The sequence below is a fragment of the Bufo gargarizans genome, chromosome 3 (genome assembly GCF_014858855.1).
Source record: "Bufo gargarizans isolate SCDJY-AF-19 chromosome 3, ASM1485885v1, whole genome shotgun sequence".
In the NCBI taxonomy this organism is placed as follows: domain Eukaryota; kingdom Metazoa; phylum Chordata; class Amphibia; order Anura; family Bufonidae; genus Bufo; species Bufo gargarizans.
The window spans coordinates 509,018,047-509,045,890 of record NC_058082.1 but is presented as its reverse complement, the minus strand read 5'-3'; the positions used below and the strand labels follow the sequence as shown (position 1 = coordinate 509,045,890).

The window sequence follows — 27,844 nt, the reverse complement described above, 5'->3', positions numbered from 1 at the left end:
TTTGCGGATCCATATTTGCGGACTGCAAAATATATACAGTCGTGTGCATGAGCCCTTATCATCAGGAAATATAACCAATCAGAATTTTAAGCAAAAGAATGAATAAATAGTTTCTGTGGAATCCACTATCTCTGTGATAACAATTTGCGGGATTATAACATCATGCCATGGGACACAGGCACAGAAGGCCAGCACAACCTGTAATAACTCAGGTAAAAGATTTTTATTATTATTTTTCACATACATAAGGGAAATTTATGTCTATTCAATTGCGTGTTTCTTTCAATAAAACACCTGAGGGTCTTCGTTTTCAGAGTAGACCGTAAGATTCCCCCTGGCATCTTGATCTGCTTCTATTGCTTCAAACAAGGATTTGAAGTTACCAGCACCAAAGCCCTGCAAAATAGATTGATCACAGAGTTGGCTTTATATGTTCAAATGATGTATTATTTCACATATACATTTCATAGGCTTTACTTGGTCTCTTTATGTATGTAGTTTTATGACCTTTTTACCACAGGTCAGAGTCTGGGACTATTAGGCCTCTTTCACACGGGCGGGATTTTCGCGCAAGTGCAATGCGTGAGGTGAACGCATTGCACCCGCACTGAATCCGGACCCATTCATTTCTATGGGGCTGTGCACATGAGCAGTGATTTTCACGCATCACTTGTGCCGTGCGTGAAAATCAAAGCATGCTCTATTTTGTGAGTTTTTCACGCAACACAGGCCCCATAGAAGTGAATGGGACTGCATGAAAATCGCAAACATCCACAAGCAAGTGCGGATGCGGTACGATTTTCACGCATGGTTGCTAGGAGACGATCGGGATGGGGACCCGATCATTATTATTTTCCATTATAACATGGTTATAAGGGAAAATAATAGCATTCCTAATACAGAATTCTTAGTAAAATAGGGATGGAGGGGTTAAAAAAAAAAAGATAATAATTTAACTCACCACATCCACTTGTTCACGCAGCCCGGCTTCTCTTCTGTCTTCTTCTTTGATGCCCAGGAGGAAAAGGACCTGTGGTGATGTCACTGCGCTCATCACATGGTCCATCACATGATCCATCACCATGGTTATGTACCATGTGATGAGCGCAGTGACGTCATCAAAGGTCCTTTACCCAGGTCCAGAAGAAATAAGAGGAGATCCGCTATGCGACCAAGTGGATGGGGTGAGTTAAATTTGTTTATTATTTTTAACCCCTCAATGGACATTTTACTAAGCATTCTGTATTAAGAATGCTATTATTTTCCCTTATAACCATGTTATAAGGGAAAATAATAATAATTATTTATTATTAAAGCGCCATTCATTCCATAGCATTCTTATGAAAAGGGGTATACATACAGTACATAATACAGACAATTAATCATAAACAAGAGGAGTTACAAACTTGTACAGAAGGAGAAAGGGCCCTGCCCGTGAGGGCTTACAATCTACATGGTATGGGAGAAATACACAGTAGGTGCGGGTGAAGTTGGTCATGGCGGTATAGAGGCAGCAGGGTCACTGGTTGTAGGCTTGTCTAAAGAGATAGGTTTTCAGGTTTCTTTTGAAGGATTCCGCTGTGGGTGAGAGTCTGATATGTTGGGGTAGCGAGTTCTAGTGTGTGGAAAATGCACGGGAGAAATCTTGGAGGCGATTATGGGAAGAGGTGATAAGAGGTGAGGAGAGAAGGAGGTCTTGTGAGGATCGGAGAGTGCGTGTGGGGATGTATTGGGAAAGTAGCTCAGAGATGTAGGGAGAGGGCAGGTTGTGGATGGCCTTGTATGTATTTGTTAGTATTTTAAAGTTAATTCGCTGGGCAATGGGGAGCCGGTGAAGGGATTGGCAGAGTGGAGAGGCAGAAGAGTACCAGGGTGAGAGGTGGATTAGTCGGGCAGCAGAGTGGAGGATAGATTGGAGGGGTGCAAGAGTGCTAGATGGAAGGCCACAGAGGAGTCTAGGCGGGAGATGATGAGGGCATGTACAAGCATTTTTGCAGATTCAAAGTTAAAGTAAACCTGTCAGCAGTTTTATGGTGTCCTATCTAAGGGCAACATAAATAAGTGACTGATTCTCTTAGCAAAATGCTTGGTCACTTTCTTTAATTGACCCAGTCAATCTGCCAACATCTTGTATTGAAAAGCTGCAGTTGATAATGATGAGTCCTGAATATTCATGAGCTCCTGACTCTCCCCGCCCACCTGCTGCTGAATGACAGTTTTTTTCCATATGAATCAGCAGTAGGTGGGCAGGGGAGTGGCTATAGCTCTGAATTAAATATACGCTGGACTCAATGACATCACGCTGGACTCAAATCAGCTCATTAGTATGCGGCATCTTTGTGTGTATGTTATGAGGTAACCATCTGTCACACCAGTAAGTGAATACATCTAAGGTACTTTTTAGTAGTTAATGATTGTATATAGTTAGTTAGATTATAATCAAATATCCACATGACAGGTTCCCTTTAAAGCAAACCTTTCACCAGGATTTCACATAATAAACTATTACCAGTACCTTATAGATATCCTCATTGTGTTTGAATGCATTATTGTGCCGCTTTCCTGGGATGGATATTCATGAAAAAAACGAGTTATAAAGTCCTGTCTCCAGCTCCTGAAGTCACGCTCCTGAAGTCAGTCGCAGGGACCGCGCTTGTACAGGCGGCGCATGCGCCGTCGGACTCAAACGCGATCCTGTAACTGAATCGCGCGTGAGGAAGAGAAGACAGGCAGGCATCGGGAACGGCGCATGCGCGATTCAGTTACAGGATCGCGCTCGAGTCCAACGGCTCATGTGCCGCCTGTACAAGCGCGGTCCCGGCGACTGAGCCGGGTGTCAGTTACACTACATAGAGGCGGGGTTAGGGCAGGGGAGGTACAGCCCGGAGTGAGGGAAGACAGGACTTTATAACTAGTTTTTTTCATGAATATCCATCCCAGGAAAGCGGCACAATAATGCATTCAAACACAATGAGGATATCTATAAGGTACTGGTAATAGTTTATTATGTGAAATCCTGGTGAAAGGTTCGCTTTAAGGAAAGCGCAGATGCGGGAGATGTTTTTGAGTTGGAGGCGGCAGGTGGTGTAAAGGGCTTGGATGTGCGGTCGGAAGGAGAGTGCAGAATCCAAGGTCACTCCAAGGCAGCAGTCATGGTTGACCGGGGAGAGTGTGCAGCCATTGATCGTGATCTGTTGGGGGTGTTGAGCAAGATGGGGGAAAGATGATGAACTCTGTTTTATCTATGTTAAGTTTTAGAAAGCGAGAGGAGAAGGAGGATATGGAAGATAGGCATTGTGGGATTCTGGATATCAAGGTGGTGATGTCTGGACCAGAGAGGTAGATCTGTGTGTAGTCAGCATAAGAGTGATACTGAAAGCCATGGGACTCTATGAGATGTCCCAGGCCAAAAGTGTAGATAGAGAAGAGCAGGGGTCCTAGGACAGCGCCTTGCGGGACACCAACAGAGAGGGAATGAGACTAGGAGGTGGTGAGAGAGTGAGAGACGCTAATACTAATGTATTGTTATTGTCCATATTGCCTCCTTTGCTGGCTAGATTCATTTTACCACATTATACACAACTCGTTTCTAGGCGTTACGACCACTATAGGAAAAAGCGTTGGCCTCTCTGGTGACCATTCATACCCAGTATCTCCCATCCCAGCCACCTCGTATCTGCACTGCAGTGGTGGCTGTAACCCCTGGATAGGAGCAGTGTTTAATGTGATGGAAAAATTATGCAAGCCAGCAAAGGAGGCAATATGGACAATCACAATGCATTAGTAAGTGCCTTGTATTAACTTTCTCTTCATTATAAATGCCATTTACTGAAGTGAGACAACCCCTTTTAGGGTACTTTCACACTTGCGTTTTTCTTTTCCGGCATAGAGTTCCGTTAGGCCTCTTTCACACTTGCGTTGTCCGGATCCGGCGTGTACTCCACTTGCCGGAATTACACGCCGGATCCGGAAAAACGCAAGTGTACTGAAAGCATTTGAAGACGGATCCGTCTTCAAAATGCTTTCAGTGTTACTATGGCACCCAGGACGCTATTAAAGTCCTGGTTGCCATAGTAGTAGCGGGGAGCGGGGGAGCAGTATACTTACAGTCCGTGCGGCTCCCGGGGCGCTCCAGAGTGACGTCAGAGCGCCCCATGCGCATGGATCATGTGATCCATGCGATCACGTCATCCATGCGCTTGGGGCGCCCTGACGTCACTCTGGAGCGCCCCGGGAGCCGCACGGATGGTAAGTATGCTGCTCCCCACTACACTTTACCATGGCTGCCAGGACTTTAGCGCCCCGGCAGCCATGGTAACCATTCAGAAAAAGCTAAACGTCGCATCCGGCAATGCGCCGAAACGACGTTTAGCTTAAGGCCGGATCCGGATCAATGCCTTTCAATGGGCATTCATTCCGGATCCGGCCTTGCGGCAAGTGTTCCGGATTTTTGGCCGGAGCAAAAAGCGCAGCATGCTGCGCTATTTGCTGCGGCCAAAAAACGTTCCGTTACGGAACGGAAGACATCCTGATGCATCCTGAAGGACGGACTGTCCATTCAGAATGCATTAGGATAATCCTGATCAGTATTCTTCCGGCATAGAGCCCCGACGACGGAACTCTATGCCGGAACAAAAGAACGCAAGTGTGAAAGAGCCCTTACAGGGGCTCTATACCGGAACATAACTGATCAGTTTTATCCCCATGCATTCTGAATGGAGAGTAATCCATTCAGTTTGCATCAGGATGTCTTCAGTTCAGTCGTTTTGACTGATCAGGCATAAGAGAAAACCGCAGCATGCTACGGTTTTATCTCTGGCGAAAAAAACTGAAGACTTGCCGGAATGGCATTTTTTCCCATAGGAATGTATCAGTGCCGGATCCGGCATTCAGAATACCGGAATGCCGGATCCGTCCTTCCGTTCTGCGCATGCGCAGACTGAAAAAAAGGTGAAAAAAATAAATGCCAGATCCGTTTTGCCGGATGACACCGGAAAGACGGATCCGGCATTTCAATGCATTTTTTCGACTGATCAGGCATTTTTAAGACTGATCAGGATCCTGATCAGTCTTACTAATGCCATCAGTTAGCATACATTTTGCCTGATCCGGCAGGCATTTCCGGCGACGGAACTGCTTGCCGGATCTCTCTGCCGCAAGTGTGAAAGTAGCCTAAGCCTGATTATTCATATATATATATTTTACTCACTTACATAACACTGACATATTCCACAGGATTTTACCACCACCCACTGTCCCCAATGGAGCTACCCAGGTATAATCCACACGAACACAGCAAGAACATACAAACTCCATGCAGATAGTCAGATTTAAACCTAGGACCCCAGTGCTGCAAGTCACCAGTGCTAACCACTGAGCCACCATGCTGCCAATATACATACAGTCCTGATCAAAAGTTTAAGACCACTTGAAAAATGGCAAAAATTAATATTTAGCATGGCTGGATCTTAACAAGGTTCCAAGTAGAGCTTCAACATGCAACAAGAAGAAATGGGAGTGAGACAAAAAAAAATTGAGCATTCAATTAAATGAAAACAACGAATAAAAACAGGCTGTTTTTCAGCCGATCAAAATATTAGGACCACATGCCTTTAAAAGGCCAAATCTGTGCAAAGATGTGGATTCATTGTCATTTTCTGTCAGATAGTCACACGTTGTGATGGCAAAGGCAAAAAAACTCTCCCTTTTTGAACGTGGTTGGGTTGTTGAACTGCATAAGCAGGGTCTCTCACAGCACGCCATCGCTGCTGAAGTGGGACGCAATAAGACAGTCATTTGGAATTTCTTAAATGATCCTCAGGGTTATGGAACAAAAAAGTCAAGTGGAAGACCCCAAAAAAAGTCCTCAGCACTGAGCCGGAGGATCCAATTGGCTGTCTGTTAAGACATTGGACGATCCTCGACCCAAATTAAAGCCTTTACTGGTGCTGACTGCAGCCCCATAACCATCAGACGGCATCTGAGACTGACGGCTTCAAAAACAAAAAACGGCTTCAAAGACCTCGTCTCCTTGAACGCCACAGAACTGCTCGTTTGGACTTTGCAAGAGAGCACCAAACATGGGACATTCAAAGGTGGAAGAAAGTTTTATTCTCTGATGAGAAATTTTTTTAACCTTGATGGTCCTGATGGTTTCCAACGTTACTGGCATGACAAGCAGATCCCACCTGAGATGTTTTCTACGCGCCACAGTGGAGGGGGCGCCATAATGGTCTGGGGTGCTTTTTCCTTCAGTGGAACAATGGAGCTTCAGGAAGTGCAGGGGCATCAAATGGCTATGTCCAGATGTTGCAGAGAGCATTCCTCATGACTGAGGGCCCTCGTCTGTATGGTAACGACTGGGTTTTTCAACAGGACAACGCTACAGTACACAATACCCGCAGGACAAGGGACTTCTTCCAGGAGAATAACATCACTCTTTTGGCCCATCCTGCGTGTTCCCCTGATCTAAATCCAATTGAGAACCTTTGGGGATGGATGGCAAGGGAAGGTTACAAAAATGGACAACAGTTCCAGACAGTAGATGGCCTTCGTGCAGCCGTCTTCACCACTTGGAGAAATGTTCCCACCCACCTCATGGAAACGCTTGCATCAAGCATGCCGAAACAAATTTTTGTGATAAACAATAACAAATATCAGTTTATTTGTTGTTTTCATTAAATTGAATGCTCAAAAAATGTTTTGTCTCACTCCCATTTCTTCTTGTTGCATGTTGAAGCTCTACTTGGAACCTTGTTAAGATCTAGCCATGCTAAATATGATTTTTTGCAATTTTTCAAGTGGTCTTAAACTTTTGATCAGGACTGTATATTGCATATAGTTAATAATCTATGCTACCAGACTTGCTTGCCTTCTCTAACATGTCCAAAGAGCCCCCCCCCCCCCCCCCAAACCTACTACAATGATTGACAGCTTTTCTTCATGAGAATGTAGGACTCACCTCCTGGAGAGCAAATAAGTAAGTCTGCCAGCAAAGATTTGCATATACTGCATAGTTCTGGATATATTATTCAGTCATATCAATTATCTTAGAAGGGGAACGATGATCGCCATGACAGGCCCATGTTAAAGTTGGCTCATATACGCAATAAATCTGTTTAGTGCATTCATCTAATAGAATTAGGGCTCATGCACACGTCCTTTGCTCGGCTGTTCCGTGCATTGGGGACCACAATTTGCGGTCCCCAATGCACGGGCAACATCCGTGCGGATTCCACAGACAAATGCAGACCCATTCAACTTGTATAGGTCCATGATCCATCCGCACCACAAAAAAATAGAACATGTTCTATTTTTTTTGCAGTGCGGAGGCACGGAGAGAAACCCCACGGAAGCACTCTGTGGTGCTTCCATGGGGTTCCGTACCTCCGTTCCGCACAGCACCTTCTGGATTGTGGAACCATTCAAGTGAATTGGTCCGCATCCGTGATGCAGTGAGCACATGGCCGGTGCCTGCATATAGCGGACCCACAGTTTGCAGGCCGCAATACGGACACGGCCCGGCAACAGCTGTCTACATGAGCCTTTACTCTTAGATTTAAATCTGTTCCTAAAGATCCCTCATCTACTTTGTGCAGGTTAGGTAATGAACAGAACTGGTGTTATGTATGTGTATGTATAGCAGAACGACTCACATGATGATTATATCTTTGTATAACTTCTAGGAAGAGGGTCGGTCGGTCCTGCATTGGCTTGGTGAAGATTTGAAGAAGATATCCTTTGTCATCATAATCAACCAAAATTTTTAGCTCCTGAAATAATGAAGACAGCTTTAGTCACAGAGAGTTCTCTTGGAATATACTGTGTATAATATCTGGGGGAGTTTTTTCGATACAGGACCCAGAATTGACAGGTTGTTATACAATGGAAATCAATGGTAGTGGAATCCAAATGTATGGGTATAGGTTTGCAAAGAATCCATCAGATGCCGTATGTACAGTTGTTCAGCTCCATCCCATTTTTGCAGTACTGTTATAAGCTGTATTCTCCAAGAATGATGCAAATGGAGATTGCGGTTATCTGCCTCTCATTGGTAAAGTTTCTCATACACATTAGATGAATCTTGGCATATAGAGGCCTCAGGACTGTCCCCTAGTGGCGCATGTTGGGTGAAACAATCAGGTATGTAAGATTTCACCACTCTTTACTAGAAAATGTATAACTCTCTCCATTGAAATTAACATGTGTGCTCAGTCATGCTTGGTCTAAAGTGTATGGCAAATTTTAAATTAATCTTCTTTTTAACACTATATCATTTTTAGTTCCAAAATTTGGTGCTGATTAATTTCTTAAAGGGGTTTTCTGGGATGTACATATTGATGGTCTATCTTCAGACTAGGCCATCCATATTAGGGCTCATGCACACAAACGTATTTTTTCCCCGTCGCCGTTCAGTTTTTTTTTTTTTGCGGACCGTATGCGGAACCATTCATTTCTATGGGGCTGCAAAAAAAACAAAATGCTTCCGTGTCCGTATGTCTGCATATCAGTTATGGAAAAAAATAGAACATGTCCTATTATTGTCCGCATTACGGACAAGCATAGTACTGTTCTATTAGGGGCCAGCTATTCCGTTCTGCAAAATACGGAATGCATACAGATGTCATCGGTAGTTTTTGCGTATCCGTTTTTTGCAGACTGCAAAATACATACAGTCGTGTGCATGAGCCCCTTGCAGACGAGCGAGTATTCCGCGCGGTTGCAATGCATGATGCAAACGCATTGCGCCCGCACAGAATCCGGACCCATTAATTTCAATGGGTCTGTGTACATGTGCGTTGGTTTACACGCATCACTTGTGCGTTGCGTGAAAATCGCAGCATGTTCTATATTCTGTGATTTTCACGCAGCGTTGGCCCCATAGTAGTAAATTGAGCTGCATGAAAATCGCATCCGCGAGCAAGTGCGGATGCGATGCGTTTTTCACGGATGGTTGCTAAGAGATGTTGTTTGTATACCTTCAGTTTTTATCATGTGCGTGCAAAACGGATTAAAATCGCACTGCACCCACGTGATAAAAACTGAACAACTGAATGTGATCGCAGACAAAACTGAATGACTTTGTGAAATGGTGCATTTTTCACTGAACGCATTCGCAATGCATTCGGACCTAATCCGCACACGCTCGTCTGCAAGGGGCCTTAGAGTGGCAGTGGTCTGACTCCCCACACCTCGCCTCTTCAGCTATTTAGGAGTAGCGCTGGCACAGGAACTGCACAGCTCCATCCATTGTGTAGTGGTCAGAGCTGGTTACTGCAGAGCTGAGCCATTAGTGCACCTAGTAGAGGCATTATTTTTTTTAAAATCATTTCTGCCGCTCAGTCTTTTTACACACAGCGTTTAATAAGGCAGCAGCAGTGCCAGTGCCATTCCCGGTGATCACTATTTACATAGTTATATAGGTTAAAAAATAGACACAGGTCCATCAAGTTCAACCATTCTCAGATCAATTATACAATATTAATTCTTAGATTAATTATAACCTTTAATGCTGTTTGCTATTAGCATCTAGCCCTTTTTTAAATGTTGGACTATTATCTGCCATTACTACTTCTTGGGAAAGGGCATTCCATAATTTGACAATTCTAAGGACTCTTGCAGACGAGCGTGTCCTAAGCTGGAATCGCACTCCCTGTGAGAGTGTGATTCTCCGTAACGGACACTGCTCGTTTCTCAGGAACGCACTGCTTTCTACATATTTATAATGCTGTGTGTCTCTGCGTGACCTTACTTCTACAGAATCATACTGACATAATGCTGTCAGTATAATTCAGGGGATACAGGTCATGCAGAGACACACAGTATTATAAATCAGTATAATGCCGTGTGCTCCTGAGAAACGAGCAGTGTCCGTAACGGCGAATCACGTTCACACACGGAGCATGATTTCCGCACTGGACACGCTCGTCTGCAAAAGCCCTACAGCTGGATTTACATGGCCCGATCTGTCAATTAATGGGGAAGGAGCCATTTCTTCCCGAGAATTGCCTACTAGTTATTGGAGATGAAGAGCTGTATGTACATGTGGTGATCATCTCCACTGTATGGGGACAAATGATGACTCCTGTCCTCACACAGGTTTATTGTTTGTCGGCTGCAGATCTGTGTTCTCACAGCACGGTCTGCTGCCCAGAGACAATGGTTTTAATGTGCTGCATGAAACATCATTTCACCAGATGAACGAGCATTTTGCTCATCGGGTGATCGCCAACACATTTACAGGGGCCGATGATTGGGAACGAGCATTGATGGTAACTTTCATTCCCGGTCCCAACAATTGGTCCGTATAAATCCAGCTTAACTGTAAAGCATCCATTCCTGTCTTGATGTCTAAATCTCCTTTCCTTCACACGTAATGAGTGTCCCCTGTTCCTTTGTAAAGTCCTTGGAGTGAATACATCATGTCTCAGCTCTTTGTGTTGACCACGCATATATTTCCACATGTGAATAAGGTCACCTCTAAAGCTTCTTTTTTCTAAAGTGAACAAGCCCAATTTTTAAGCCTCTGATTATAGGAGAGACCTTCCATCTCCTTTACTAATCTGGTTGACCATCTATGAACCCCTTTTAACTGTCATATATCCTTTATAGTATATGTCCAAAACGAAATCCTGTATTCTAGATGTGGCCTTACGAGGGATTTATAAAACGGGAATATTACCAGTAGCTATGACATGCTGGTCATAGCCAAATCTTGGTTTTATGGCTAAATCTTGCTTCTTATGGATCATGCAATACATTCATTTTCAATTACCTGTAGCACGCCAATATCTTCCTTCACAGTGATCTTGGCACTTTTTAATTTTTTTCTCAGGTCATCATAATAGGTGTCTGGTGCAGAAAGAAACTGCATGCCACGTGATTTCAGATTCTTCACCTTTAGGAATATATATGAATCAGAATTGAGATAGTATAGATTATAGATAAGAACTTATTGATAGTGATTTAATGTAATGGACCTGGTCCAAGATTACACAGGGAAAGAACTAAACTGGAGTGGTTTCATCACCTATAGAAACCCCTCTTCTTAAAACTTTGTCTAGGGTTTTGGTACTGTGACTACCATGCGTATTGGTTATCCAGTAGTTCATCCTCTAGATAGCCATACAGAAAGTAGAAAAGGTTAAAGTTCCAAAGGTCCAAGTTAACTTTTTTATGGGCAAACTACAGGGAGGTTGTTAAAATTATAAAAGGAAAGCTTAAACTCACCTTTCCAAGCCCCCTCCAGCCCTGCATCTCTGTCCTCTCTCTCGGGCTGCAGCCATGATGTATTGTTTTAGCGTGCTATATACCCCAGTGACCACTGCAGCCATGACTGGTCTCAGTAGTCTTGCGCTGTCACTGCGAAGGCCGGTGATTGGCTGCAGTGGTCATGTGTGATTTACAGTACTTCACCATTGCAACGAAGACAAAGTGTCATGGTTGCAGCTTGGTTGAGAGGGCGGACTGCCAGTGCTGGATCGGAAGCAGCTTGGAAAGGTGAGTTTAATCTTTTTTCTTTTATTATTATTATTAACAGCCTCCCAAACATTAAACTTTGACAATGCCTTTAAGTGATAGAGCACGTGGTTGCTAGCAGCAATGTGCAATGGAATTGGCTGCGGGGCGATGTTGCAAAAATAAATCGGGGAATGGGGTCACCTTTTAGATAAGGCTACTTTCACACTGGCGTTTTGTTTTTCGTTTGTGAGATCCGTTCAGGGCTCTCACAAGCGGTCCAAAACGGATCAGTTTGTATCAGTTCAGTCTCCATTCCGCTTTGGAAACGGACACCAAAATGCTGCTTGCAGCGTTTTGGTGTCCGTCTGATGAAACTGAGCCAAACGGATCGGTCCTGGTACACACTGGCGTTTCTGGGTCCGCTTGTGAGATCCGTTTCAGCGCTCTCACAAGGGCCCAGCAGGGATCAGTTAAGTCCCAATGCATTATGAATGGATAAGGATCAATTTGGCTGCGTTTGGTCTCCATTGCGTTTTTTAGACGGTCACTACAACGCAGCTTGCAGCGTTTTGATGACCGTCTGACTATGCGGAGACAAACGGATCCGTCTTGACTTACAATGTAAGTCAATGGGGACAAATCCGTTTTTCACTGACACAATATGGTGCAATTGAAAACGGATCCATCCCCCATTGACTTTCAATGTAAGTCAATGGGGGACGGATCCGTTTTCACTTAGACTTTTTTTTTAATGAATAATGCAAACGGATCCGTTATGGACGGATACAAGCGTTTGCATTATTGGTGTGGATCCGTCTGTGCAGATACAAGACGGATCCGCACCAAACACGAGTGTGAAAGTAGCCTAAGTCAATGGGGACGGATCCGTTTTCTATGGCACAATATGGTACAATAGAAAACAGATCCTTTCTCTATTGACTTTCAATGGTGTTGAAGACAGATCAGTCTTGGCTATGTTACAGATAATACAAACGGATCCGTTCTGAACGGATACATTAGGTTATATTATCTGAACGGATCCGTCCATGACAGATCCGCACAAAACACGAGTGTGAAAGTAGCCTAAGGATCTGTCAGCAGCCAAATGTTCGCATATAATGCCATTTGGCTGCAGTAGCACTTACTGGATCTTTACTCACCTTTATGCACTGATAAATTATGGAATTTAAGATGTTGTAAGCTCATTCTGCATATGTCATCACACACACATTCATTAATAATACATTCTCCATATCAAAGAGAAGACAATATATACATAACATGGAGGTATTCATGCTCCGACTTGCACTGGTAAACACGCCACCCTCTTAGCTAAACAGCAAGGAGATCAAAGCAGAGGACTCGCCGCTCCCTCCGCTGCCTTGGTAGCTATGTCTGGATTACTCACTGCTTTGATGATGTCGGAAGTGTTAAGAGCAATGTGCTGTACACCAGCTCCGCCATAGTAGTCTACATATTCCTGAAAGAAAGTGAAAATTACTCATTACTTACTAGTTACAATTATGTAAGAAGCGTGCCTATGACTTTGGGAACCTTTTGACACTGTGTTGCTTTTAGGTGCTGGTTTATTTCTTAGTATATCTTTACAGCGGCCAGAACTATTTTTATGGCACAGCACACCAAATTGTCAAATTCTTCCACCATCAGGGGGCGTTTAGAATCGCTAGGAACTGGAGATCTGTATCAAAGAGCTCAGCTCCAACTGCTATAAAGATATTATAAGACATAGGTCAGAAGGGCATTTTGTACATACTGTATTATAAAGGCTCTCTTTAACTGAAAAAAATCTGATTCCCTACATTTCAGCAGAGCTTACATCAGCAAACTATAGACTGCTGTCTACGTAAATGAGAGCTTGACTCCAAACTGTAGTAAACTCAGTGTCAAACTGGCCCACCCGAGGAACCTCTGATGGGCCCAGGCTCTGATACCACATTACGCCCCAAAGGATCAGTGGAAATTAACCTCTTTGGATCCAATCACCACTAGGGTGTATTCCTTTGGATCAATACCTATCAGACTTTATTGATAATATACCGGTTGGGCTCCAAAATAATTTCCTCTGGTGGGCCCAAGGAACCCCAGTCCAACACTGAGTAAACTAATGCAATTATTTGATCTTTGCTGGTACTATATACTCTGTGCTGGAAAACCGCATGTAATCCGCATTGGGTGCAGTTTCCCTAAAGGGGATTTATCCGAGAACGGAGTATTGACCTAGCAACTGTGGGAGATCCAAATCCCCTGCTTAAAGGCTGCAGTGAACATCAAGACAGCTTTTGTAGAGATCTCAGGAAAATTGCTTTATTTGCCTGTCTTTTTTTGCATTTATGTGGTGTGAGCAGCGCAGGTCCACTTAAAATGCAGGGGAAGCAGCTGCTATGGGGCCAAACTCAGAAGGGGTCCACTCAGTAGGAGGCATAATAGATTTTATTGTCAGGGCCCCCTCAACAGTATTATACAATGACAGAGACACTGTAGGAATTGGACAGAGGTGCTGCCGTCTAAAAGAGTGATCTTGACTAGCCACAGGACTGAGTTGCAGCAGAGTTGGGGGTTGCAAAGAATTTGCATGGGGGGGCCCATTCAAAAATTTGGTGGGGGACCCAGTCATTTCTAGTGACGCCACTGCCTCAGCATCAGGCACTCATGCGGGCAAGCAACTGTGTCTGTGTAAACAATGAAGGGGACCGCTCCACAGTCCCTTCATAATGCTGCACCCCAGAAGAGTGACGCTCACCAATCAAACATTGATAACCTATCTTATGGCTGTTAAATGTTAAAGGAATTTTTCAGACCTTTAAAGAGGTTTTCCGGGCTTGTAATATCCGTGGCCTGTCCTCTGGATAAGCCATCAATGTCTGATTAGCGGGAATTCAACACCCCGCACCCCTGCCGATCAGCTATTCTATAGTAGCTCTGACACCGGAAGTTGGTGTTGGAACTACACAGCTCTGTCCGTTGGGTAGTAAACAGTTCTGGCACTTCTCCCATTGAAGTGAATTTGGAGCAGCGCTGCAGTTACCACCTCATCTGTACAATAGTCAGAGTGGTGTAGTTCTGGTGCTGACTTCAAGCGCTGGAGCTACTGCGGAACTGCTGATCAGGGTTGCAGGGGGTAAGGTGTCCTATGCGGAGGCCAATACCGGAAGTCCCCATTTTTAAGGGCAATCACTTGTACCTGTATCTGTGACTTTTTCTTCCCACGAGCTGGTTCATTTATTGGCATCTTTATAGTCTCCTCATAATTTGTCACCACAATTGAGCGCAGGGCACTGTACTGCGTATGAATCTGCTTGTCATCTACAGACCAGAATCTGTGGAAGAGCAGGCACTTTTGATACCTAAAGGTTTATAAAAGATACAAAAATGTGTGTTATTTATTTCATTCAGTGTTATAACGAATATGTCATTACTTTAAAGAGACTCTGTTAGCAAAGAAATCCTTTTGAATCTATGGTAAACGGTGAATAGCTTTAGGGAAGCTTAAAGTGGTTCTCTGAGAATGGGATCCAATAGTCACGAAAAAAGACCCATGTTCAGAGCAGAACGGAAATGTCACCACCGCCGGCCAATCAATGGCCTCAGTGGTGACCTGGGCAGGAATGGCATGTGACTGCTGAGCTCACAAACCGGCTCTGTCAGGCGTTAGAGGGGGGCAAACTGGGCAATTACCTAGGGACCCCAACTCTAATTTGTGTTCTGTATGAATTGGGGGGGCTGATCAAGGGTCTGTATAAAGTTGGGGGTGATATGGAGCGTGTATGAATTTGGTGGCTAATCTGGGGATTATATGAATTTGAGGGTTGCTTTCTGGGGTCTGTGTGAGTTTGGGAGCTTATCTGGGGTCCGTACAAATTTGAGGTCTGATCTAGGGTCTTATGAATTTGGGGTCTGTATAAATTTGGGGTCTGATTTGGAGTCTGAGTGAATTAGGGGGCTGATTTGGGGTCTCTATTCATTTTGGAGTTTGATCTGGAGGTCTTTAATTTTGGAGTCTAGGGGTCTGTATTAATTTTTAAGTCTGTCTGAAGGCCTGTATTTATTTTGGGATCTATGGGTCTGTATTCATTTTGGAGTCTACCTGGGAGCATGTATTCATTTTGAGGTTTGTCTGGAGGTCAATATTAATTTTGGAGGTCTCATCTGGTGTCTATCAATTTTTGATCTGGTCTGGGGTCTGTATTAAAATTGGGTTGTCCAGTCATGTAATACTTATTTTTGACGACTGATTAGAAAGTCATAAAATAATAAAAGAACTGATATCTTTCTGATCCTCCGCTGCTTCCCGTGTCTTCGCTGGTCTCTGTACTTCCTAGTCCCACTTGACTCGGACCACTGCAGCCAGTTATTGGGAAGTGAACAGCGGGGCATCAGTAAGATATCACTACTTTTATTATTTTATAACTTTATAAGCAGTTTATAAAACACTACATGGCTAAACAACCCAGTTATTTTAGAGTTCTGACCTTGGGTCTGGTCTGTAGTTTGTATCCATTTTGGGGTCTGGTCTGGGGTTTGTTGCTTCAAATTTGCTTACAATACTGACAAAACAAATAGTCCCAGGTGGGCGACAACAAACAACCAACAGGGATCCAGAGGGTAATGCTCTGGTACAACAACCAGGGATAACAGCAACTCAGCTCCAGTGGGTCAGTATAGAAGTCCAGGCAGGAAGCTCTATATCTGGCAACCAGAGAAGTGTGAGAGGAGAATATAAGGAGGTTGGGAGTGACAGACAAGAAACAGCTGAGGAGGAGAAGCTACGGATCCCTGAGTGAGACAAAAAGGATTGCAAGGCAAACACAGAAAGCTAACATTAAGTAACAGCGGAAATAATAATGATCGGGTCTCCATCCCGATCGTCTCCTAGCAACCGTGTGTGAAAATTGCGCCGCATCCGCACTTGCTTGGGGGGCCTGGTTAAGTGAAAAACGCAAAAAATACAGCTTGCTGCGATTTTCACGTGAAAATGCGTGAAAATCACCGCTCATGTGCACAGCCCCATAGAAATGAATGGGTCCAGATTCAGTGCGGGTGCAATGCGTTCACTTCATGCATTGCACCCGCGCGGAAAACTTGCCCGTGTGAACGGGCCTAAGGGTTAAATAGCATCATAAATCATGTAATGCTATGTGAATCCCGTCAGTGCTGGGAGGTCAGGCCGGGTGCTGCGATGCATGCGGACTCTCTGCGGGAGGAACGCTCATCTGCAAGAGGCCTAAAGGTTTTTCTGTTCCTGAAGGCACAACATTTCTCACTTCCCTATATCCCTTGAAAAGACCTTTGCTGTCTGGCAGCCTGACTTCTAGATTGGGCTTCTGAGTTTAGAAATGTATTTACATCATCTCTAGTGAAAAGCCACTGAATATTCATTGGAATTGTAGATTATTAAAGGGCATGTACATAAAAAATATGTCCGCTTTCTTCCCAAAACAGTGCCATTTTTGTGCGCAGGTTGTGTTTTGTATTGAAGATCAGCTCCTTTCACCTCAATGTTGTAAATTGCTATACCAGACGCTACCAGTGGAGAAGTGTGGGGCTGTGTTTGGGGAAAAAGCAGACATATTTTCTAATCCTTTAACCCTTTCCTGATATGTGATGGGACACCTGGGCCTAATATCCTCGACTGACAGTTATACCGATCGTGGACCTCTAACCCCTTAGATGACGTGATCAAACGTGACCACAGCATCTGAAGGTGCAAAAACTCGGAAGCGGCAAGGATCGCGGGAGACGACTGCAGTGTGCAGCAGTCTCAGTCCTCCTGAGTGACAAAAGGCTGTTGCACATTAGTTCCTATGAACATCATGGGCATCGCTGTGCGCAAAAACTGCCATATCATCGCTAGCGAGCGTTCCTGCAAATGTTTTTTAGCAATGATCTGCAGGTTTAATATAAGCTTAAGGGTCCATTCACACGTCCGCAGTGTTTTGCGGAAGTTCAGGGCCGTGCACTGGAAATGCAGATGCGGACAGCACACTGTGTTTGCTGTCCACATCTTTTCCGGCCCCTTCAGAATTAATGGGTCCACACCCCTTCTGCATAATTGCGGAACGGATCCGGACCCATTCAACGGACGTGTGAATGGACTCTTAGTGTGGCGGTCTGGAGAGACCTATGTAGTTTCTGTATACTTGTAGATTACCAGTTCACAGTGGGCTCCATTTCATCATCGGGCTGGTTTCCTACAATGTGATCAATGAAGTTTAGGCAACCAGACGGCCTGTGAAAAGTAGAAATAAAGAAGTATTGTCCATTAATGCGCTTTACAATGAGGTGAGTTTATCATCAGAGGAATTTTTAAAGTAAGTTTTGCAAGAGTCTGCATTGCTGTCATTTTATTGATGTCATTTATGTTTAATTTGCATCTAGTGCACCTTAAAGTCTAAGGGCTGTTTCACGTGAAGGAGTCCACGCTCCCTGTGTGAGCGTGAGCCTCCGTTCTGGACTTGCAGGAGCGCGGCATTATCATGATGTATAATGCTATGTGCCTCTGCATGATCTTACTTCTGCGGGATCATAGTGACAGCTTTATGTCAGTATGATTCTGTAGAAGTAAGGTAAAGCAGAGGCACATAGCATTATACATCATGATAATGCCGCGCTCCTGCAAGTCCAGAACGGAGGATCACACTCACACACAGAGCGTGACTCCCGCAGTGGACTCGTTCGAGCGAAATAGCCCTTTCTATCTTAAAATGTTACTCCTTACTTTTTACACCATCCCTTTAACTGGAATGAAACTGAGACAATTTTTGCAACTTTTTAGTCTCAGTTGATAAATCTGGAGTGAAGCTAATTACCATAGCTAACCACGCCCACTTCCCCAACCACTTTTCAAAACTAGAGTAAAGACCCCTACAGACGAGCGAGTGTCACGCTGCGGGCTCGCAGTAAGGCACCCCGCCTGAACTTCCAGCACTGCCAGGGTCGCATAGCATTATATTGATTTATGATGCTATGTAACCCTTAGGCCCCTTTCACACGGGCGAGTATTCCGCGCGGATGCGTGAGTTGAGCGCATTGCACCCGCACTGAATCCCGACCCATTCATTTCTATGGGGCTGTTCACATGAGCGGTGATTTTTATGCATCACTTGTGCGTTGTGTGAAAATTGCAGCATGCTCTATTTTGTGCGTTTTTCACGTAATGCAGGCCCCATAGAAATGAATGGGGTTGCGTTAAAATCGCAAGCAAGTGCGGATGCGGTGCGATTTTCACACACGGTTGCTAGGAGACGATCGGGATGGAGACCCGATCATTATTATTTTCCCTTATAACATGGTTATAAGGGAAAATAATAGCATTCTGAATACAGAATGCATAGTAAAATAGCGCTGGAGGGGTTAAATTTAAAAAAAAAATAATTTAACTCACCTTAATCCACTTGATCGCGCAGCCGGCATCTCTTCTGTTTTCTTTCTTTGCTTTGTGCAGGAACAGGACCTGTGGTGACGTCACTCCGGTCATCACATGAGCCATCACAAAGCAAAGAAAGAAGACAGAAGAGATGCCGGCTGCGCGAGCAAGTGGATTAAGGTGAGTTATATTATTTTTTTATTTTTTTTTAACCCCTCCAGCTCTATTATACTATGCATTCTGTATTCAGAATGCTATTATTTTCCCTTATAACCATGTTATAAGGGAAAATAATACAATCTACAGAACCCCGATCCCAAGCCCAAACTTCTGTGAAGAAGTTCAGGTTTGGGTACCAAACATGCAGATTTTTCTCACGCGCGTGCAAAACGCATTACAATGTTTTGCATTCGCGCGGAAAAATCGTGCATGTTCCCGTAACGCACCCGCATCTTTTTCCTTAGGCCCCTTTCACACGGGCGAGAATTCCGTGCAGGTGCAATGCGTGAGGTGAACGGGTCCCCAATCTTTATTATTTTCCCTCATAACATGGTATAACATGTTACATCCACCAGTTCAGATTTCCTGATGTAGTTTTGGAAGCCAAAATCAGGAGTGCATCACAAGAAGAAATAAAGTACATATACTACTTTTCATCTTTTTTTTTTTTTTCATTCACACCTGGTTTTGCTTCCAAAACCACATCAGGAAACCTGACCGTGTGGCTGCACCCTTAGGATCTTAATAACATAGTACAACTAATGCTCTGCGCACATCATGTCTAGGGGCTATGTTCTGCACATACACCTGAAATATGCAACCCCTATTAAGTAAAAAAAAAAAAAAGCTAATATACAGCATGGTATATTTTATCCTGTGGCAGACTGTATAAGTGCTGCAGGCCATTTATACAGAAAAAAAAATATTTCATAGCCATATATCTTCCCAGCAGGTTCCATGAGGAAATGTTTTTGGCAACCATCAGGTCTATGAAGTTTTAGGGCTCATGACACAAATGTATTTTCTTTCAGTGTCCGTTCAGTTTTTTTTTTGCAGACCGTATACGGAACCATTCATTTCAATGGGTCTGCAAAAAAAATGGAAGGTACTCCGTGTGCATTCCGTTTCTGTATGTCTGTATTTCCGTTCTGCAAAAAAATAGAACATGTCCTATTATTGTCTGCATTACGGACAAGGATAATACTGTTCTCTTAGGGGCCAGCTGTTCCGTTCCGCAAAATGCGAAATGCACACAGACGTCATCTGTATTTTTAGCGGACCGCAAAATACATACGGTCGTGTGAACAAACCCTATGGACCTGTTCAGTACTATTGTACACACAGATTGTGGTGTGAACACAGTCCTTGGGATGCAGCCAGTGGCGTAGCTAGAAATGACTGGGCCCCACAGCAAACTTTTTAATGGGGCTCCCCTCCCCCAGTAATTTTTTTGCAACCCCCTCCTTTCATGCCGCCCCCATTCCTGTGGCTACTAAAGATTGCTCTCTCAGACCAGGCCCGGCAGCTGTTCCATCCGTTTTCTACACTGTCTATACTGCCACTGTATATAATGTATTTGTGTAATACTGTTAAGGGGGCCCTGACAAAGTCTTTTAGTCCTCCTCCTCCTGGATGGGCCCCTTTTAGGTCAGGGCCCCAAAGCAGCCGCTTCCCCTGTAGCTACGCTCCTGGATACAGCTGTCTTCTAATGTGCCATTGCTTCTTCATGCACATTGTTACTGTGTAGAGAAAAAGGAAAAAGCCTGGTACCGTGTTAGCCAATAGAAAACTAGTTTAGTGCTCTCATTAAGAGCAACAAAATAAGAGTATTGCAGGTTTTATACCTTGTAATGGCTAACAAAAATAGAAGTAATGATGGTACATAGAGAGCTTTTGGGACATCACCAGTCCCTTCATCAGCTGTACTACAAGAATATATGAAGAAACAGCAATATATACAGTGCCTTGCAAAAGTAATCACCCCCCTTCAATTTTTTTCGTATTTTGTTACATTACAGCCTTAAGTTCAATGTTTTGTTAATCTGAATTGTATGTGATGGATCAGAACACAATAGTCTAAGTTGGTGAAGTAAAATGAGAAAAATATATAAATAAAACTATTGTTTAGAAATAGAAAACAGAAAATTGGCATGTGCATATGTATTCACCCCCTTTGTTAGGAAGCCCATAAAAAAGCTCTGGTGCAACCAATTACCTTCAGAAGTCACATAATTAGTGAAATGATGTCCACCTGTGTGCAATCTAAGTGTCGCATGATCTGTCATTACATATACACACCTTTTTTGAAAGGCCCCAGAGGCTGCAACACCTAAGTGTCATGGTCTTACCTTCTCACTGTTCTCCTTCGTTTGACATGTGCTGGCGGCCATCTTGGTTTCTGGGTTTCTTGTAGCCTCCCACCCTGCGGCTTCTCCTTCCCACTGGGAGGAGCTGGATGCCTAGCTCATATATATAGGAGGTCTGTGGCTTCAGTTCCTTGCTTGGTCCTCCTGTGTTCACATGCTTCTAAGACTGCTGCTGCTTCTGGTTCCTGATCCTGGCCTCGTCTGACTACCCCGTTGGTTCCTGATCCTGGCTTCGTCTGACTACCCCGTTGGTTCCTGATCCTGGCTTCGTCTGACTACCCCGTTGGTTCCTGATCCTGGCTTCGTCTGACTACCCTTCTGGTTCCTGACCTCTGTCTACGCAAGACCCTGCTTCGGTTTAGCCATCCGTTTGGACTTTTGCTTACGGCTTGCTTTTCAATAAAGCCTTCTTATTTTCCACTTATCTCTTGTTGTACGTCTGGTTCATGGTTCCATGACATTAGGACCAAGCCATGAATTCTGACGGTACAGGGCCATCCTCGCTACCTACGCTGGTTGCCAGACTTGATCAGCAGGATCACCTGTTGGGTCGGTTCGCTGTGGCGTTGCAAACCCTGCTTGAACGCACGGCTCATTTCGCTTCCGTTGCCGATGGGTCGGTTGTCGCTCCTGGGCCCGTTCCTACTGCCGCTCCGGTTGTTGCGCCAGAGTCTACCCCGACACCTGTTGCTGCGCCTGCGGTGTCTCGGGGTATGACCGGTTCTGCCCCCCTTCCACAGCGCTTTGGGGGAGAGCCAACTCAGTGCCGAGGTTTCCTTAACCAGGTGGGCATTTATTTCGAGTTGCTGCCACATGCCTTTCCTACTGAGAGATCAAAGGTGGGCTTCTTGATCTCGCTGCTCTCGGACAAGGCCTTGGCCTGGTCCAGCCCTTTATGGGAGAACAACAATCCGGTGGTTGCCGAGTTTTCCGGTTTTGTTGCTTCTCTTCGGAAGGTATTCGATGTGCCGGCTCGTGCTGCCTCTGCTGCGAAGCTCCTTATGTCCATCAGACAGGGTTCACGATCCGTAGCTGAATACGCCATTGAGTTTCGTACCCTGGCAGCAGAGGTGGGCTGGAATAATGAGGCTCTGGTCGCTGCTTTCTCTCATGGTCTTTCGGATGCCTTGAAGGATGAGGTTGCAGCTAAGGACCTACCAGTGGAGCTCGAGTCTCTTATTTCTTTCCTGATTTTGATTGACACCAGACTCAGGGAGAGACCTTCCTTTAAGGAGAGCCTGCGGAGGTCTTCTAACAGATTGGCGCCTACGTTTGCTGTCCCACCCGTGCCTCCCTCTCCTCCCACGCCTCCTGGGGATGACTTGTCTGGGGGTGAACCCATGCAGCTGGGGTTTGCTCGCCTGTCCGAGGGGGAGAGGGTACTCCGGAGACGCGAGGGCCGATGCATGTACTGTGGTCTCGGTGGGCATTTTCGGTTGGCATGTCCGAACCGTCCGGGAAACGCTCGCACCTGAGATCCTGTCGGGGGCAGATCTTGGGTGGAGTCTCCTCGTCCCCGGTTTCCCGTGTTGACAAACCACTGATCACTGTTGTCCTCTCCTGGGTCGGGGGCTCGGTGACGACCCAGGCGTTGGTGGACTCTGGTGCTGGTGGTTTGTTCATTGATAGTGTGTTCGCTGCCGCCAATTCCATTCCTCTGCAGCCTCGAGGTTCCCCACTGGCTCTTGAGGCGATAGACGGCAGACCCCTTCTGCCGCCACACGTAACTCATGAGACCCTTCCAGTGGGGATAGCCATTGGTGCCGTTCACAGAGAGTCGGTCTGTTTCCAGGTGATTTCGTCTCCACACTACTCGGTGGTCTTGGGGTACCCCTGGCACCAGAAGCATAATCCGACTTTCGATTGGAGATCGGCCGAGATCCTCTCGTGGTCACCGCAGTGTGGGGCTAGTTGCATCCATGGGCCTGTCAAGTTGCTGTGTACTTCCTCGGACTCTCTGTTGCCTCCTGAATACGAAGAGTACCGGGATGTATTCGATAAGGTGCGCGCGGTTGCCCTACCTCCGCACCGCCCATACGATTGTGCCATAGAGTTACAATCTGGTGCCGTTCCTCCTCGTGGCAAAGTCTATCCACTGTCGGTAGCGGAGAATGAGGCCATGGAGGAGTACGTGAGGGAGGCACTTTCACGCGGACACATTCGCAAATCCTCGTCCCCGGCAGGGGCTGGATTTTTCTTTGTGAAAAAGAAGGGCGGTGAGTTGAGGCCTTGCATCGATTACAGGGGTCTCAATCGCATCACGATCAAGAACGCTTACCCGATACCCTTGATTTCCGAGCTGTTCGATCGCCTCAAAGGGGCCACGGTCTTTACCAAACTCGACCTGAGGGCGGCATATAACCTGGTAAGGATCAAGGCGGGCGATGAGTGGAAGACCGCGTTTAACACCAGGACCGGTCATTATGAATCCTTGGTTATGCCCTTTGGGTTGTGCAATGCGCCCGCAGTCTTCCAGGAATTCATCAACGATGTTTTCCGTGACCTGTTGCAGCAGTGTGTGGTGGTCTATTTGGATGACATCTTGGTATATTCTGAATCCATGGAGGCCCACATTATGGATGTCGGACGAGTGTTGCAACGGTTACGAGAGAACAGGCTGTTCGGTAAGCTTGAGAAATGCGAATTTCACCGATCCCAGGTAACCTTCTTAGGTTACATCATTTCCGCTGAGGGGTTCTCCATGGATCCTGAGAAGGTTTCGGCTGTCTTACAGTGGCCCCAGCCCAGTGGTCTCCGTGCCCTGCAGCGCTTTTTGGGCTTCGCCAATTATTATCGGAAGTTCATCAGGGACTTTTCTATGCTAGCCAAGCCGCTCACGGATCTGACCAGGAAGGGCAGTAATTTCCAGGTCTGGCCGCTCGAGGCCATCCGAGCGTTTGAGGCTCTAAAGTCCGCCTTTGTGTCGGCTCCGATTCTGTCGCATCCCAACCCTGGGTTGCCCTTTGTCCTCGAGGTGGACGCGTCTGAGACGGGAGTAGGCGCCCTCCTGTCTCAGCGTAGAACACCAGAGGGTCCTCTGCTTCCTTGTGGGTTTTACTCCCGGAAACTGTCTTCCACGGAGTGCAACTATCAGATTGGTGACAGGGAGTTATTGGCCATCGTGCAGGCTCTTAAAGAATGGAGGCACTTGCTCGAGGGTTCGGTGGTTCCGGTTCTCATCCTGACGGACCACAAGAATCTGACCTACCTTTCTGAGGCCAAGAGATTGACACCACGTCAGGCCAGATGGGCTCTGTTCTTGTCACGTTTTAATTATGTGGTCTCCTACCTACCCGGTTCCAAGAACATCAGAGCGGATGCCTTATCACGGCAGTACTCCGAGCTGTCCAGGGAGGAGTCGATTCCGACTTCGGTCATACCTCCGAATCAGATCCTGGCCGCCATTCGCACCAGCCTGACCTCTCCCCTGGGTGAGCAGATTTTGGCGGCTCAATCTGGTGCTCCCTCTGGGAGACCCAACGGCAGGTGTTTTGTGCCTGAGGAGTTGCGCATTCGGTTGTTGCGAACCTACCATAACTCCAAGGCCGCGGGGCATCCTGGAAAGAATCAGCTGTCCTGGGCTGTTTCACGTCTGTTCTGGTGGCCTTCTCTACGTTCCGACATCGCCGCATATGTAGCGGCATGCTCCGTTTGTGCCCAGAGTAAGTCCCCTCGGCACCTTCCGTTGGGCCTTTTGCAACCCATAGCCACCGGGGAGCGCCCATGGTCACACCTGGGGATGGATTTCATTGTGGACCTCCCTGCATCCCGAGGCCATACGGTCATTCTCATGATTGTGGATCGGTTTTCCAAAATGTGCCACTGTGTTCCTCTCAAGAAGTTACCCTCTGCACAAGAGTTGGCCACGATTTTCGCCAGGGAGGTCTTCCGGTTGCACGGTTTGCCCAAGGAGATTGTGTCGGATCGGGGGAGTCAGTTTGTGTCCAGGTTCTGGCGCGCCTTTTGCTCCCAGTTGGGGATTCATCTCTCTTTCTCCTCGGCCTACCACCCTCAGTCCAATGGGGCCGCAGAACGATCCAATCAGGCCTTGGAGCAATTCCTTCGTTGCTATGTCTCCGATCACCAAGACAATTGGGTTGACCTCCTGCCTTGGGCTGAGTTTGCCAGGAACACGGCAGTGAACTCTTCCTCTGGGACGTCTCCCTTCATGGCCAACTATGGGTTCCAACCTGCCGTGTTACCGGAGGTATTCTCTCCCCAGGATATTCCGGCTGTGGAGGATCACCTTTCCGTCCTACGTGCTTCTTGGGTACAGATCCAGAGGTCCCTTGAGGTCTCTGCGCAGCGCCAGAGACTCCAGGCTGATCGCAGACGAGCGCCCGCTCCTTCCTACCAGGTCGGAGACCGTGTATGGTTGTCCACCCGCAACCTCAACCTTCGAGTGCCCACTCCCAAGCTGGCGCCTCGCTTTGTTGGTCCCTTCCGAGTGCTTCGCAGGGTAAACCCGGTAGCCTATGCCCTTGCGCTTCCTCCTGGCATGCGGATCTCCAACGTGTTTCATGTCTCCCTGTTGAAGCCATTGGTGTGTAATCGTTTCACTTCCTCGGCCCCGTCCGGTCCAAGTGGGCAATCGTGAGGAATATGAGGTGAGCAATATCCTGGACTCACGCCTGGTCCGCGGTCGGTTGCAGTTTTTGGTCCATTGGCGTGGTTATGGTCCAGAGGAGCGTTCCTGGGTTCCCTCCGCAGATGTCCATGCTCCTGCTTTGCTCCGAGCCTTCCACGCACGCTTCCCTCAGAAACCGTTCCTTACTCCGCGGAGGAGGGGCCCTTGAGGGGGAGGTACTGTCATGGTCTTACCTTCTCACTGTTCTCCTTCGTTTGACATGTGCTGGCGGCCATCTTGGTTTCTGGGTTTCTTGTAGCCTCCCACCCTGCGGCTTCTCCTTCCCACTGGGAGGAGCTGGATGCCTAGCTCATATATATAGGAGGTCTGTGGCTTCAGTTCCTTGCTTGGTCCTCCTGTGTTCACATGCTTCTAAGACTGCTGCTGCTTCTGGTTCCTGATCCTGGCCTCGTCTGACTACCCCGTTGGTTCCTGATCCTGGCTTCGTCTGACTACCCCGTTGGTTCCTGATCCTGGCTTCGTCTGACTACCCCGTTGGTTCCTGATCCTGGCTTCGTCTGACTACCCTTCTGGTTCCTGACCTCTGTCTACGCAAGACCCTGCTTCGGTTTAGCCATCCGTTTGGACTTTTGCTTACGGCTTGCTTTTCAATAAAGCCTTCTTATTTTCCACTTATCTCTTGTTGTACGTCTGGTTCATGGTTCCATGACACTAAGCAAGAGGCATCACTAACCAAACATGCCATGAAGACCAAGGAACTCTCCAAACAAGTAAGGGACAATGTTGTTGAGAAGTACAAGTCAGGGTTAGATTATAAAAAAATATCCAAATCTTTGATGATCCCCAGGAGCACCATCAAATCTATCATAACCAAATGGAAAGAACATGGCACAACAGCAAACCTGCCAAGAGATGGCCGCCCACCAAAACTCATGGACGGGGCAAGGAGGGCATTAATCAGAGAGGCAGCACAGAGACCTAAGGTAACCCTGGAGGAGCTGCAGAGTTCCACAGCAGAGACTGGAGTATCTGTGGATAGGATGACAATAAGCCGTACGCTCGATAGAGTTGGGCTTTATGGCAGAGTGGCCAGAAGAAAGCCATTACTTTCAGCTAAAAACAATACGGCACGTTGTGAGTTTGCGAAAAGGCATGTGGGAGACTCACTCCCAAAATGTATGGAGGAAGGTGCTCTGGTCTGATGAGACTAAAATTGAACTTTTCGGCCATCAAAGAAAACGCTATGTCTGGCGCAAATCCAACACATCACATCACCCAAAGAACACCATCCCCACAGTGAAACATGGTGGTGGCAGCATCATGCTGTGGTGATGTTTTTCAGCAGCCGGGACTGGGAAACTGGTCAGAGTTGAGGGAAAGATGGATGGTGCTAAATACAGGGATATTCTTGAGCAAAACCTGTACCACTCTGTGCGGGATTTGAGGCTAGGACGGAGGTTCACCTTCCAGCAGGACAATGACCCCAAACACACTGCTAAAGCAACACTTGACTGGTTTAAGGGGAAACATGTAAATGTGTTGGAATGGCCTAGTCAAAGCCCAGATCTCAATCCAATAGAAAATCTGTGGTCAGACTTAATGATTGCTGTTCACAAGTGCAAACCATCCAACTTGAAGGAGCTGGAGCAGTTTTGCAAGGAGGAATGGGCAAAAATCCCAGTGGTAAGATGTGGCAAGCTCATAGAGACTTATCCAAAGAGACTTGTAGCTGTGATTGCCGCAAAAGGTGGCTCTACAAAGTATTGACTTTAGGGGGGTGAATAGTTATGCACATTGACTTTTTCTGTTATTTTGTCCTCTTTGTTGTTTGCTTCACAATAAATAAATAAAAAACATCTTCAAAGTTGTGGGCATGTTCTGTAAATTAATTGATGCAAATCCTCAAACAATCCATGTTAATTCCAGGTTGTGAGGCACCAAAATACGAAAAAAGTCGAGGGGGGTGAATACTTTTGCAAGGCACTGTATATACAATAAGAACGTAGCACATTGGGGAATGAATAGACATTTGAAAAACAACAGATC

At 46.1% G+C, this 27,844-nt stretch overlaps 1 protein-coding gene across 1 annotated transcript in view; it reads right to left on the bottom strand.

Moving 5' to 3' along the window:
- Positions 1-208: 208 nt before the first annotated feature.
- The window catches only part of LOC122930494 (4-hydroxyphenylpyruvate dioxygenase), a 93,334-nt gene continuing 65,698 nt past the window's right edge, over positions 209-27,844 (bottom strand). The window contains exons 9-14 of the mRNA XM_044283942.1: positions 17,630-17,707; positions 14,663-14,825; positions 12,869-12,940; positions 10,775-10,897; positions 7,656-7,772; positions 209-396 (exon numbers count right to left, since the gene is read on the bottom strand). Of these exons, the coding sequence (XP_044139877.1) occupies positions 283-396; positions 7,656-7,772; positions 10,775-10,897; positions 12,869-12,940; positions 14,663-14,825; positions 17,630-17,707 (667 nt within the window). The 3' untranslated portion in view covers positions 209-282. The remainder of the gene's footprint in view (positions 397-7,655; positions 7,773-10,774; positions 10,898-12,868; positions 12,941-14,662; positions 14,826-17,629; positions 17,708-27,844) is intronic.